Source organism: Dendrobium catenatum, unplaced genomic scaffold (genome assembly GCF_001605985.2).
Source record: "Dendrobium catenatum unplaced genomic scaffold, ASM160598v2 fragScaff_scaffold_1644, whole genome shotgun sequence".
Taxonomy (NCBI): domain Eukaryota; kingdom Viridiplantae; phylum Streptophyta; class Magnoliopsida; order Asparagales; family Orchidaceae; genus Dendrobium; species Dendrobium catenatum.
In genome coordinates this window covers 623410-639460 of record NW_021320106.1, presented here as the reverse complement: position 1 = coordinate 639460, position 16051 = coordinate 623410, and the positions used below count along the sequence as shown (strand labels likewise).

At 39.9% G+C, this 16051-nt stretch overlaps 1 protein-coding gene across 5 annotated transcripts in view; it reads right to left on the bottom strand.

Moving 5' to 3' along the window:
* LOC110109480 (DNA polymerase zeta catalytic subunit) overlaps nt 1-16051 on the bottom strand; it is a 58006-nt gene that overhangs the window by 23125 nt on the left and 18830 nt on the right. For all 5 annotated transcript variants that reach the window (XM_020840561.2, XM_028701174.1, XM_020840564.2 and 2 more), the window contains one exon: nt 15651-15998. In XM_020840561.2, the coding sequence (XP_020696220.1) occupies nt 15651-15998 (348 nt within the window). The remainder of the gene's footprint in view (nt 1-15650; nt 15999-16051) is intronic.

The window sequence follows — 16051 nt, the reverse complement described above, 5'->3', positions numbered from 1 at the left end:
CTCAATGTTCAAAACATAAGAAATGATTACTAGGATGTTTGATTGTTATCCAATTCCTAGTTCTTGATGTTCATTAGTACTTTTTTAAGTTTTTGAGCCAACATCTCCATTTACTATCATTGTCAATTGGTATCAAAGCCTGGAAAGCATAAGGTCGAGGAATCTCCAACACCCGTCTTGGCAAGTCATGAAAAAGTTGCAAATTTATTTATTGCAACAACACTTCAATAAACATGAGCATTGGGTGAGATGCTCATTCCTTTGGTTCAAATAAAAATCATGAAAAGCTGATGAAGGATCATTTTCATAAAATGGTACAATAATCATTTGAGGAGCACCATCACTAGATTCCAATAAAGGGAAGAAAGAAAGCATTATCAAGATTTTGGAGGAAAATTGAATATCCCAAATTTTTAAAGCAGCTTGAATTCTGATGGCCTCATCAACTGGTTTCACAATGCAAACGTATTTTTATTAGAAAGAAGTGTTGCCTGATCGGCGGTTAAGCTAGTGGCTATTAAGCCGAAAAATATGCTTCTATTTAGTGCAAAAATTTAAAAAGAAATCAGAATCATGAAAGCAAGGGCAAGATCATCATATAGGAGAAAAAAGAAGAAAAAATACAATAAAGGTATTTAATCACTCATTTTCATCAAAACACATTCATTAAAAATAATTTTCATCATAAGGTGTCGGAGGTGGAAGAATGCACCGCTAAATTCAAATAGCTTATGTTGAAACATGACATTTTAGAACCGAAGGGGCACATCATTGTAAGGTTTGGGCGGTTTGCAACCTACAAGCGCTCATGTGGTTCAACTTCATCAATATTGAGCGCTTGCTGATTACTATGCTATCTAAGATGGTGGAAAAACAACAACCAACCCCCAAGAACATTCAACCTTGATTTATGAAAGATCCTTACAAGGATGGTGCTAATTCACCTGAAGATAGAAGTTGAATTCCACACAAGGTGGCTCTATCTGGCTAGTTCCAAGCTGAAAACAAAAGCAAGGAAAGTAATTCCACCAATAATGCTCGACCTTGAAAATGTTTTCAGAGTGGGTTCAGCCACATTGCCTTGATTTTGCCCGATCAACAAGTGATTATGATCGTTGCAAAAATGACCTAAGAATATGGTGCAGAACAAGATACTTAAAACAAAGGGAGAAAACTTGATGTATGATGATGAGGGAGAGTTGCAAATTTTTTAAAGGGTTTTGAACGCCAACATCAAGAAAGTTGGATTGATTGCACCAAAACATCTACCTGTCCGATGCACTATCCAATAAAAGGTGTGTAATGTCATCAACGACATTGTTTCCACCAATACTATGGAGAAGTCTTCAAATGTAAGAGCATCCAAGGCCCTGCAAGCTTTCTTGGCTTAGGAAGGAAATGAAATCAAAGTGGTAAAACGTTGCTTAGTGCAAGTTTTCATTGGCAAGAAAATTGAATAAGTGGTATAATGTGATATTATTCCAATGAAAGCTTGTCATTTATTGTTAAAAAGACCTTGGCAATCCGACATAAATTGAGATGAATGGAAAAAAGAAAAGTACACCAGAGTGTCTGCTCCTTAATCTTTTTTGGACGTGCAGAGTTTTATGGGCATATGCCATTCTACCGGTGCTTCATCAAACATTTCAATTTGGTGACAACTCCCCTTATTGAATGACTCAAAACAAACAAATCCACTTGAATTAGAGGCCAAAGCAAGCTTCCATGCCTTGAAACGAAAAGTTGCTTAAGCTCCCCTTTTGACTCTCTCTCTTTTCAAAAGCATGTTTAAGGGAGATTGTGATGCCTCCATTGTAGTGATTTAAGCTGTTCTAAATCAAGTCAGACATCCAATCGCTTTCTTCAGCAAATCGATCAGGGAAGCTTGTAAAAAGCATCCCACATATGATAAGAAATTCTACGTTGTAGCCTGAGCTTTAAAAAATAAGAACTACTACTTCCTAGTTAATGAATTTACCTTCTTTCTAATCGTGTGGCCCTCAAGTACATGCATAGCCAGAACTTTCCAAAGGGTTAACATGTCAAGTTGGTTGAATTTCTTTCCTCAATTAAATATATCCTAAAGTAAAACTCGAATTTTAAGAATCAAGTTGCAAATTCCCTTAGATGTTGAAATATTCTTCTAAGCACGCTCTAGTCATAAGTAATTGATATCTAAATGATATAAGAACTCCATTTTGGTGATACTGGAAATGTATTTTTTAACATTTCAGCATTAAGATGGATATTTGTTTTTTAAATATAGGTTCTGCATTCATCAACATTTGTAATGAGAGGTTATCCTAATTGAATTTCATGGTGGAGATCTTATAGACCGTATTAAGGGGCTATTTGTTTGGAATACTGTAGGGTGTAAAATATTCCAAATGCAGAGGTTTTAACAATTTTGGTATTTGGTTGGATGAAAAAGGACTAAAAAGATGCCAGATGAGTGGAGAATGAGTATATTAATTCCTATTTTTAAGAATAAAGGTGATGCACAAGATTGTGCGAATTATAGAGGTATTAAGTTAATGTGTCATACTTTAAAACTATGGAAGCGAGTTATGGAGCATAGGTTGCGGCGTGATACTAATGTTTCTCAAAATCAATTTGGATACATGCCGGGTAGGTCGACTATGGAAGCCATATATTTATTAAGAGGTTTGATGGAGAAATATAGAGAAAATAAGGAGGATCTACATATGATATTTATTGATTTAGAAAAAGCATATGATAAAGTTCCAAGAGAAGTGCTTTGGAGAGCTCTTGAAAAGAAAGGAGTCAATAATGCTTATATTCAAATCATTAAAGATATGTATGCAGGAGCTATTACTTGTGTTCAAACACAAGGTGGATTGACCAAGTATTTCCCTATTTCGGTTGGGTTACATCAAGGATCAGCCTTAAGCCCATATCTTTTTGCTTTAGTCTTGGATGTTCTCACTAGACATTTGCAAGAGGATGTACCTTGGTGTATGCTTTTTGCTGATGATATTCTTCTTGTTGATAAGACTAGAGAGGGAGTTGAAGGTAAACTTGAATTATGGAGGTCAACCTTAGAGTCTAAAGGTTTTCGCTTGAGTAGATCTAAAACGGAATATATGGAGTGTAATTTTAGTAGTAATAGACCTAGTGAGGGGATTGTGACTTTGGGCGATAAAGTCATTAATAAGAGTACACGTTTTAGATATCTTGGATCAATTGTTCAGAGTGATGGTGAAATAGATGGGGATATTATCAGCAGAATTCAAGTTGGATGGTTGAAGTGGAGGAATGCATCGGGCTTGTTATGTGATAGAAATGTATCCCTCAAACTTAAGGGAAAATTCTATAAGATGGTAGTGAGGCCTGCAATGCTTTATGGTGCCGAATGTTGGCCATTAAAAGAGAAGCATAATACTAAGTTAAGTGTGGCAGAGATGAGAATGCTCAGGTGGATGAGTGGCTTTACCCTTAGAGATAGGATACGAAATGAGCATATACATGAAAATGTTGGAGTAGCTCCAGTAGAAGATAAGATTAGAGAGAGTCGCCTTAGATGGTTTGGTCACATAAAACGACGGCCTTTCGATGACCCGGTTAGGAGAGTAGAGGTATTAGATTTGACTTATGTTAAGAAAGGTAGGGGTAGACCTAAAAAGACTTGGTTAGAAAATATTAGGAATGACCTTTCTTTATTAGGTTTAAACGAGAATTTGACTTTTAATAGAACACAATGGAGAAAAAGGATTCATGTAGCCGACCCCACGTAGTGGGATAAAGGCTTGATGTTGTTGTTGTTGTTGGTTGGATGAAAAAGGAATTCAAAGTAAAGTAAATGTAGTGTAAATCTGTTAGGACTTGAGAAGCAGTAAACTTCAGCAACCAAATAGATTTTTATTGAAAAGAAAAGAAATGCAAACAAGCAAGATATAATGGTCCTCTTTTGAGAGGATGATCTTCTCTCCCAAATTCTAGACCTGCTAGAATCCCTGGTATAAACAGTGGAAAGCAAAACCTCACAAAATTCTGCATACAAATAAGCATCCCCTAACCCTAGGATAAATCAACTACTTAAAGTAAAAAATGAACAGCAAAATACCTAAATAGCCTCCAATCAGCCCCCAAATCTGCCCTATTCAATTATGAAATATTTCATAATTAATGCCCTCCAAATCAGCCCCCAAATTTGCCCTTTTCTATTAGGAAATGTTTCCTAATTAATCAGCACCTAAATCCGTCCCTAAATTTGCTTTCTTCAATTACGAAACATTTCCTAATTAATCCCCTCTAAATCAGCCCCCAATTTTCACTCTTCAATTACTAATCTCTCTCTCCTATTTGAATTCAAACCCCCACATTAATATCTTCCTTAATCATTCTCCTTACATATGGAATTATTTTTGTGTTGGGCCCCACAAAGGGGAGCCAAATTTTCCTCTCCTACACCTCATTCGCGTGCGGCTTCCGCTCCCGCTTGCTGAGTCAGGCTGACTCTATTTTGGGTCGACTGAGTCAGTCCCTCCTGGACCTGCAACAATACCCCCCCCCACACACACAACAAAGACCAACCTTATCCTCAAGGTGAAAGGATGGAAACTTATGCTTCAACCTCTCGAACGACTCCCATATGACGTCATAGTCGGGCATGTTCTTCCATTCGATCAGTACTTCATTGATCCCTTCTCCCGTCATACCCGTTTCAGCTCCCGGGGTTTCATCACCACCTCCAAGTCCTCGATCAGTGTCACGGGTAGCTCTGATATAGCTGCATGATCCTCAATAGCTCTCCTTAACTATAAAACGTGAAACACTGGGTGTATGTTAGCAGTCGAGGGTAACCTCAATCAGTAAGCCACAGCTCGGATCCTCTCCAATATCTCATAAAGGCCAAAGTATCTATGTGTCAGCTTCTCTTTTATCCTGTTAGTTACTGTCCTTTATTTACAAGAACGAATCATCAAGTACACCCTATCTCCTATCTCAAACTAGATATCCTTCATATGCCCATCTACCTGCTTCTTCATGATCTGTTGAGCCCTCAACAAGTGTCTTTTCAATTCTTCTAGCACCCTGTCCCTCTCCTCTAAGCACTGCTCCACTAAAGAAAATGGTGTGCTACTCTGACCAAACTGCACTAAGTGAAGTGGGACCCTTCCATACAACACTTTAAAAGGAGTCATCTTGGAAGCTGAATGATACGAAGTATTGTACCAGTACTCTGCCCATGATAGCCACTTGGCTCACAGCCAAGGTGTCTCTAAAGCGAAACATCGCAGGTAGGTCTTCAGGCTCCTATTTACCAGTTCTGTTTGCCCATCTATCTAAGGGTGATAAGCAGTGCTCCTCTTCAATATTGTCCCCTGCAGCTTGAACAACTCTCTTCAAAAGTGGCTGAGAAACATCTTATATCGATTGGACAGTATGGACTCCGGTATCTCATGCAATATGACCACCTCTCTGATAAATGTTGTTGCTACTGTTATTGTCGTATAAGGATATCGTAGGGGAATGAAATGAGCATACTTGCTCAGTCCATCAACTACCACCAAAATCACCGTAAATCCCTTAGATCGGGGTAACCCCTCGATAAAATCAATGGTGCCCTCCTCCCATACCATGTCTAAAAGAGTTAGGGGTTGAAGTAACCCCACTAGAGCCATGGCTATGTACTTGTTTCTCTGGCATACCTCACACCTAACCACTAACTCATCCACATCCTTATGTATTCCCTTCTAGTACAGCTTGTTCTCAATCTCCTGTAGGTCTTTTACATGTCATAATAACCCCCAACAGTGCTTTCATGGAACTCCTGCAGCAGGTGGGGAATATGGATCAATGTCCGTGGCAGGGCAAATCTCCCCTCGTACAGCAGCCTTTCCCCTTCTAAGGAATAGCCAGAGTAGCTACTCTCATCCCTCAGAAGATTCGCCCTATTCCTACTCAGTCCCTCACCCTACACACTCTTCTCTTTAACAACCCCCCAATCTAACATCAATGGTATCGAAATGGTGACCTCCTGGAGTTCTCCCATGCATCTAGATAAGGCATCAGTCGCCTTATTCTCTAACCATGGCCTATACTGGATCTCAAAGTCACAGCCCAACAGCTTTAATAACAACCTCTGATGATCTTTAATCACCATCATCTGCTCTAATAGGTACTTCAAACTCATCTGCCATGTCCTGACGATGAAATGTCAGGCCAATAAGTAAGGTCATCATTTCTGAATAGCTAACACAATAGCCATCAACTCTCTCTCGTAGACTGACTTTATCATAGCTTTGGATGTCAACACCTAGTTGAAATAAGTTATAGGCCTATGATTCTGCATAAGAACTATCCCGAATCCATACCCTGCTACAACCATCTCCACCACAAAATCCTAGTTGAAATCTGGTAGGGTCAAGACAGGTATCGTGGTCATGGACTTCTTCAACCTCTCAAAAGCCTAGGTAGTTGCATCTCCCCACAAGAAGCTATCCTTCTTCAGTTGCTCTATCAATGGTCATGTTATAGTGTCGTACCCCCTCACAAATCTCATGTAGTATCCAGTCAACCCTAGGAGACCCCTCAGCTCCCTCAAATTCCAAGGTAGCGGCCACTTCAACATTGTCTGAATCTTGGCCTAATCAACGATCACCCCCTCTTGAGATACCACATGCCCTATGTAATCCACCCTGGGTTGTGCAAGGCAACACTTCTTCAAATTGGCGCTCAACTGATGATATTGTATCATTTCTAGCACCACCTTCAAGTGCTCTAGATGTTCTTCGTCTGACCTGTTGTACACTAAGGTGTCATCAAAGAAGACCAGTACAAACCTCCTAAGGTATAATCAAAATAGCCTGTTCATGAGAAATTGGAATGTAGTAGGGGAATTGGTGAGGCCAAACAGCTCACCAGGAACTCGTAGTGTCCCTCCTTAGTCCTGAATGCAGTCTTTGAAATGTCCTCTCTCATCCTGATATGTTGGTATCCCAACTTCAGATCCATTTTCGTGAACACCACTGCTTCATACAGCTCATGTAGTAGCTTATTTATCACTGGAATAGAAAACTTATCTGACACAACCTCTTTGTTCAGGGTCCAGTATTCCACAGAGAATCTCTAGCTCTCATCCCTCTTCTTGACCAGTAAGACTGAGCTAGAAAAAGGACTCACACTCGGCCTGATAATCCCTACCTCTAACATCTCTCAAATCAGCTTCTTAATCTCGTCCTTCTGAATCTGAGGGTAGTAGTAGGGTTTGACACTAATCGGTGACACCTCCTCCCTTAAGGTGATGGCATGCTCTTGCTCCCTTCTTGGTGGCAATCCTTGAGGTGGCTGAAAGATCTCACTAAATTACTGTGGAAGTGGTTGTACTGAAAGATCTCACTAAAATACCAAAAACAATTCCCACTCATGTGAGAAAAAAATGAAAGAATACCAGCTCGTTTAAAAATATAACTTAACAAATTCAAAAATTAACATATTATTTAACAAATTAAAAAAATAAAAAGCTCTCTCGTCTCTCTCTCTCTCTCTCTCCTCAGTTTCCGCTCTCCCGCCCACCTCTCTCTCTACAAATCCCACCTACCTGCACAAAAACAAAAAAAGGCATTTAGTCCCAAACCGCCTGGATTAGTATGCTTTTACTTTATAAAACAAAAGATATGCTAACAAGAGTTGTTATAAAGCGGGCAACGGGCATCGAGCATGGAAATTGAGTGTTGCTATTTGTAATTTTTAGTATTAATTTTGCGTTAAAAGAGCCAAAAGACTGCCTTGTTGAATGAAGCTTGGACTGGTTAACGAGCAGTTCAATAAGCCAGCAATAATCGAGCTCAAACTCGAAAACGAGCTGATCTTGAGCAGGGGCTTTCTAAACGAGCACGAGCTCGAACGGAGGCTCTAAAAGCTCGATTCTTATCGAGTAGAGCTCGAATAGGGTTTTGGCAAATGAACTTGAGCTCAAACATGTTGAAACTCGACTAGACTCGGTTCATTTGCATCCCTATTTTGGAGTGACACCATGGCTTTATATAACAATGCATCACCCCTGATCATCACCCTTCTTCCCTCCACCACCAACTCCAACGTCAGTGCTCCCCAATTAACCTTGGTATCCCCCAAGGCCTGTAACAAGTTCATCCCCAAGATGACATTAGTACTCCCCAACTCCGATTAAAGGAAATCTTCTCTCACCTAAATCTTATGTATGGTCAGAATCACTCCCTTACACACCCCCTTACCCGTCTCCGTCTTCTCAGTGCCCATCATCACTCCATAGCACTCTATGTCAACCAGTTTCACCACCAATTAGTCTACGACTTGGTTGGAGATGAAATTGTGGGTAGCCCCACTATCTATCAACACCACTACCTCCTTGTTTGTTATTTCTCCTCTCACTTTCCATTGAGTACAAGGAAACCTTTGTCATGTCTAAATGCATATTTTCCTCCTCAACCAATGCCTCACTCTCACCTTCCCCCTCAGCTTCCTCGTCATCACAAACAATGAGAACCTGAAGAGTTTGGTCCTTACGCCTATACCCTGGTGTATACTTCTCCTCACATCTGAAACATAACCCTTTTGTCTACTGATCCTCCACCTCCACTTCTGTAAGGCCCTTGAAGTTGCCTCTAAGGCTAACTCCAATGCCCTTATCCTTTAATGCTTACTTTTGAAACGACACAATTTGGGTTCTTGGTGCCAGGGTAAATGTACACTTGTCAGCCTCTCCCATTACATTGCTCCTACATGTCTTCTCCCTCCAATATTTTTCCTCCACCCTCTGAGCAAGCTCCATCATCTCTTTCAACTCTCTAGGTCTCAGCATCCTGAGCTCTGCTCGTATGTCCTCCAAACCCCTTCATGAAATTCCCCTCCAACCCTTCCTCGAAAATTCCTCTTAGTCTTCCTGATAGCAGCTCAAACTTCTCCCAATAGTCCATAACTATCCCCTCTTGAGCTAGGGCATAGAACTGTTCGTGGAGGTCTGCTTCCCGAATGGCTCATAAATGTTCTAACAAACACTCCTTAAATTCCACCCATGAGTAAACCGGATATCGAGCCTCCCTCCACTGAAACCAACCTAGGGCTTTTCCCTCCAAACATAGGCCCGCCACCATTAGTCTTTCCCTTTCTGTCAGTCCATTTAAGGAAAAGTAACGCTCCACCTGGTATATCCAAACTTGAACATCTACCCCTTTAAAGATCGGCATCTTTAGCTTCCTCGATTTCTCATCCATACCCCAATGGTTTCTCCCTCTGTTGGTTCCTTCTGTGTAGTGGTGGTGTGATTCCCTTCCTTCCTCCCTTGGTTCAGTTGGAACCCATGGCTCTACCCAATCATGACCTTCTCCATTCCATCTCTCGCCATGCCTGGGTAGTCTCCCAAAGGGTTCGACCTCCCTCCTTGCAATCCCACCTTCGGAATACAACAATTCGCCCACCAACTGAGCCCCCCAAGACGGTCTTTGAAGGAAAACACTCTCCACTTCATCACCATCCTCCTGAATTTCCTTTTCCCCTTGGTTTAGCCATAGGAATCGTCGATAAAGCTTTCAACTGCATCTCAAGCAACTTTTTCATCATATCTCCAAAGTTTTCAAAGCAGTTCTCGATGGTTGAGTCTTCCCTCCACCCCGGAATATTTTTCCTCTACTCCGGCCTTGAGTTGTTCCATCTCGCCTTCCAACGCATCCATCTTATTTGATGCCATTAACTTGGATCTAGGCTCCAACAACAAAAATCAGCAAAAACAACTTGTATTTCTGCACAAGAAGGTGCTCTGATACCAATTTGTTAGAATTTGAACCCTAAAATTAGTGAACAAGCATTAAATTTCAACAACCCAACAGATTTTTATTAATAAGCAAAGAAATAAGAGCAAGCAAAGATTACAAGATACAATGGTCCTCTTTCGAGAGGAGGACCTTCTCTCCCAAATTATAAACGCTGATAGAATCCCTCAAAAAAAAAAGTGGGCGACAAAACCTCACAAAATTCTGCATACAAAAAAACTTCCACTAACCCTAAAGATAAACCAACTAATTAAATAAAACAATAAATAGCAAAATACCCAAAAATCCCTCTAATCAGCTCCCAAATCTACCATATTCAATTAGAAAATATTTCCTAATTAATCCCCTCCAATCAACCCCCAAATCTGTCCTCTTCAATTAGGAAACATTTTTTTATTAATCCCCTCCAAATCAGCACCCAAATCTTCCCTCTTTTATTACTAATCTCTCTTGTATTTGAATTCAAACCTCCACATTAATTTCATCCTTAATCTTTCTTCTTACATATGGAATTATTGGTTTGTTGGGCACCACAAAGGGGCCGAATTTCCCTCTCCCACGCCTCTCACGCGTGCTGCTCCCGCTCCCACCTGTTGAGTCAGGCTAAGTCAATTTTGGGCCAGCTGAGCCAATCCCTCCTGAACAGATCTAAAAAAATCATTCTAGTTCATTTTTGAGGTAAAGAAAACTTGCCCAGTTTTGAACGAGCACATTTTATACCGCAAGCAAGCTCTCTTGGTTGCCACCAACCACTGACAATCACCACCATCGGCCACCTACACCCGCCTCAGGCACCACTGTCGGACACCGCACTTACCAATAGTACCGCCACTCACCCCGGCCACCAACCACCATCACCTCCACCCTCCGACCACCAGCCACCACCACCGCCACTCTCCGGCCACCACCACCACCATCATCCAGCCACCGGCACCACCGACTATCGGCCACCACCTCCGCCCTCTAACCATCGCCGGTCGTGGGCCACCCCTGCCGTCACCTATTGTCGACTATCATTTTTAAACTTTACACTTTTCATTTTACTTTAAACCAAACAAAAAAAAATCATTCACCTGAATTTACTTTACACTCATCCAAACAACACTAAAATATTCCTTTTACAATGCATTTCTTTTACACTGCAATCTTTTTTTTAGCCAACCAAACAACCCTTAAGTGAGATAAGATAATTTCCCAAGTACAAGAAAACTTCTATTGATCTTCTTTAAAAACATTATGTTTACTGACTTATCAAAGATAGCAGGATTTGTCATATTACCAAAGCAAGCAGCCAATAAACGGGGCTTACCACTCCCCTTCTAGTTATAGAGTCGCCATGGACCGATGTAACTATGGATTTCTTGTAGGATTTCAGACACGCAATGTCACAAAGATTTGATTATAGTGATGGCAGATCAACTCTCCAAAATGGAGCACAATTTTTTAATGCCAAAAGACTCATGATGCTTCGCACATTTTCGATCTTTGCTTAAGTGAGATCATGAGCTTACGTGGTATTCCCAAATATATTACCTCTAATTGTGATGTCTAATTTTTTAGTCTCTTTTAGAGGATGTTGTAGCAAACATTTAAAATCGATATTCAATTTTGCTCGATATCTCATCCACAAACAAACAGATAGACTAATCTTGTGAACTTAGTCTCAACTTGTATTGGCGTTTCATTGGCAAGAATATCAATAATGATATATTATTTTAGCCCAAGTTATGTTTGCTTACAGCTAGTCAAGTAGCTAAACAACAGGTCGAAGACAAGATCCCAAAAATCCTTTAGAGCTTATCCTGATAACTACTACAATAAAATATAATATAAAGGCAGATAGGTGACCTAGAAAGATCAGGAAACTCCATCAACAAGAACTGGATATGATTATTAATGCAATCAAAAAATATAGGGGACCTATATTCTTCGATCACAAAAAGAAATACGGACTTCTACCGACGAAATGACTAAAGGGATGAAAAAAAGGAACGAACAAACTAAACAAAAGAAAACTTACAACAATACAAACGACTCTTGCAAACAAAATGACGACACCCTAAAGTTGCTGCACTTGGAAGAAAGATACAGGTGGAGTGGCACTTGCGGAGAGACGAAAGAGGTTAGAAGCCCGAGAAGAAAGGTTGGAAAGAGCCCGCAGGATTTCCGGAGGGGATGAGAAAGAAGGGTGGAAAGAGCCCGCAGGATTTCCAAAGCAAACCCGCAGGTTAAAACTTCCAAAAATAACTTATCATTCAACTTAACTTCAAACATAAACAATCCCCCATATATATAGGTATGAAAGGGAATATAAAGAGACACATTACATTAAATTCCCATAGGAATTCTAAACAACACAATTAATTAGAAAACTAATGCTTTGCATGAAAAAACACACCCAAGCCAAGGAACCGAAGAGGCAACCACGGGAGACGAGGAAGCCGCACGAAACCAAGGGGCCATGGCCTCGGGAAAGAGCCCAGGCACGGGAAAACCAGCGGCCGACCGGAATCCCATGGGGTGAGAGCAATAAAACCATGGTGGAATTCAAGGAGCCACACATGAGAAGACTAAACAACAACCTTGGGATTCCAAAAGCCCTTTTTGGAAACCCAAGAGACACCATAAAAAGAAACATTAAAAACTAAATAACATTTAATAAAAAAGAAGTTAATAAATGAACTAAAATATTAGCTAATAATGAGCTAACCCTTAGTTCAATAAATGAACTAAAGACCAGCTCATAAATGAGCTAAAATTTCAGCTCAAATGGATTGAGCTAGTAGACTCAAGGGAAGCCAAAATTTGATTTATTTTGGATTAGTGTTGACCGCCCCTTTGTCTATATCAGACTCCCCTTCTTGCGAATTCAGCTCCTGATGAATTATCTGTTGTTGATTCCCTTGAGGCGGTGCATACTGTTCATCGAGCTCCTTGAGTTTTTCACCAAACCTTTTCAGAATTTCTTCCTGTTCTTTTTCAAATTGTTGTTACAGATATCTTTTGTATTTCTCGAATTTTTGATCACATAGGAACATGTGATATTGCAGTTAGTAGAGTCGATCTTGAAGTGGATCTGTTGAGTCTCCTTCTGTAGGTATCCATCAGTCCAACGGGAGTGGGACATCAGGATTATGTTGATCGCTTTCTTCCAGGAATGTAGCCATATTTTTGGTATTTTCCTTTTTTTTTTACTCAATAAAAAAATTACAAGACTCAATCTAAAAACTTAAGACAAGACTAACGACTTGACTAAACTCACAAACTCTGACTTGACTCGACACATCTTTGACAAACACTGATTTGAAAACAAAACTTGACAAACCAACCTAGGATTTCCTAGCTTGCTCTGATACCAATTAATGCAATCAAAAAATATAAGGGACCTATATTCTTCGATCACAAAAAGAAATACGGACTTCTACCGACGAAATGACTAAAGGGATGAAAAAAAGGAACGAACAAACTAAACAAAAGAAAACTTACAACAATACAAACGACTCTTGCAAACAAAATGACGACACCCTAAAGTTGCTGCACTTGGAAGAAAGATACAGGTGGAGTGGCACTTGCGGAGAGACGAAAGATGTTAGAAGCCCGAGAAGAAAGGTTGGAAAGAGCCCGCAGGATTTCCGGAGGGGATGAGAAAAAAGGGTGGAAAGAGCCCGCAGGATTTCCAGAGCAAACCCGCAGGTTAAAGCTTCCAAAAATAACTTATCATTCAACTTAACTTCAAACATAAACAATCCCCCATATATATAGGTATGAAAGGGAATATAAAGAGACACATTACATTAAATTCTCATAGGAATTCTAAACAACACAATTAATTAGAACACTAATGTTTTGCATGAAAAAACACACCCAAGCCAAGGAACCGAAGAGGCAACCACGGGAGACGAGGAAGCCGCACGGAACCAAGGGGCCATGGCCTCGGGAAAGAGCCCAGGCACGGGAAAACCAGCGGCCGACCGGAATTCCATGGGGTGAGAGCAATAAAACCATGGTGGAATTCAAGGAGCCACACATGGGAAGACTAAACAACAACCTTGGGATTCCAAAAGCCCTTTTTGGAAACCGAAGAGACACCATAAAAAGAAACATTAAAAACTAAATAATATTTAATAAAAAGTAAGATAATGAACTAAAATGTTAGCTAATAATGAGCTAACCCTTAGTTCAATAAATGAACTAAAGACCAGCTCATAAATGAGCTAAAATTTCAGCTCAAATGGAATGAGCTAGTAGACTCAAGGGAAGCCAAAATTTGATTTATTTTTGGAAGCTTTAACCTGCGGGTTTGCTTTGGAAATCCTGCGGGCTCTTTCCACCCTTCTTTCTCATTCCCTCCAGAAATCCTGCGGGCTCTTTTCAACCCTTCTTCTCGGGCTTCTAACCTCTTTCGTCTCTCCGCAAGTGCCACTCCACCTGTATCTTTCTTCCAAGTGCAGCAACTTTAGGGTGTCTTCATTTTGTTTGCAAGAGTCGTTTGTATTATTGTAAGTTTTCTTTTGTTTAGTTTGATCGTTCCTTTTTTTCATCCCTTTAGTCATTTCGTCGGTGATCGAAGAATATAGGTCCCCTATATTTTTTGATTGCATTAATTGGTATCAGAGTACGAACAACAAGAACTGGATATGAACTGGATATGATTGCATTAATTGGTATCAAATAGGTGACCTAGAAAGATCAGGAAACTCCATCAACAAGAACTGGATATGATTATGAAGCAAAATACAAAGTACGAACAACAAGCTAAATCTTCCCATACCTCAACTGCATTTTTAAATAAGGAAATCGTGTTTGGATTCAGTTATGAAATGAACTATTTCCAATACATCCATTTGTAAAATTTAAGCTAAAGTCCTTGGTTCCACTCCTAATTATTAAATGCATACAAGAGAATGCTTATAAATTGTCTTACTATTCCATTCCTAATTATTAAATGCATACAGAGAATGCTTATAAATTGACTTGCCATGAAACTCTAAACATAACGTAACTTTCAATGTAGCTAACATTTCAATTTACTATGAATAAGAAATTGTTCAATACTTTGAAGGCAACTCATCTCCAACCCAAGGAGCACGACACAATTATAACAGTAGGGTATATTTCTTATTTGTTTTTTTTTTTTTTTTGGTGAAAAGAAATCAAATGTTTCAGCTCGTCTTGGGAGAAGTCCCTTGTTCTTGGAGGTGATGATTGTAGTGGAGTCATGGCCTTCATCACAATTGACCAGTCGAATCTCAGTTGGTCTCAAGTGACAGTGCAGGGTGTTGAGCGACTTTTACAAGGATGATGGGGCTACCAGGTCATGGTGGGAGTGTAGGAAGGCTCTTGGAGTGCTAGATTTCCACTGCAGATTGATTTTGGAGTGCATGAAGGCTATCAACCTGTAGAGTTCAGCTGCAGGAAGCCAGGAAGGCTCTTGCCTTGCCAGAATCAACTGAAAATCAATTTTCCTACCACTACTAGGGCTCCAAGGACAAGAAACGATCTTTGAGTTGTCCAACTGCTGTCCAAGTCTATGTTCTTGATATTATTTTGGCACTCTTTTAGGTTTTTGAGCTCTCCTCTTCACTTTCTTTTGGTATCACAAAAGGCTGAGTCATATATATCTAATCAACCTATCATCCGCCCAAATCATATCTAAATACTATTCTTTTAAATATTACATCTCTCCTTAATTAATAGAAAAAATCCACTCAAAACAGCTCTCTTTACTAATAATGACTAGTAAAAACTTTAAAAATACGGTAGATAAATTGCTACTGAGATTAATGTACACCACAAAGCTTGCGTCAAAAGAATAATACTCTCAATTATTATCGCATGGGATTCAAAACATGTAAGACAAGAAGCATATAAAGGCACCTGCAAATCTCCTCGCATTGGACTTTGGGAAGATGATGTTTCTTTATTTCTATTTTCCTCTTCCCCACCCACCAAACAAACATCACGAGATTTGTCATGCTGGTGAGAACCCGTGAGTTCAATTTTCGTGAAAATGTCACTAAACGGCTTCATATACTTGACTACATTTTCACTCCCATCAACGTGGACCTTGGATGGAAAAAAATTGCTTGTTTCTAAGCACAATTCATGGAGTGGCTTATCATAATTAAGCCCGTCCATAAAACTTCTCAAGACCCGATCTGCACGAGATCGTTTGGGATCATCTAGCTTGGTTGCCTCATGGATACCAGAGCGCTCATATTCCTCCTAAGTTAAAAAAAGGACAAAAAAATCATGAAGTCATTCTTAATATGCATATA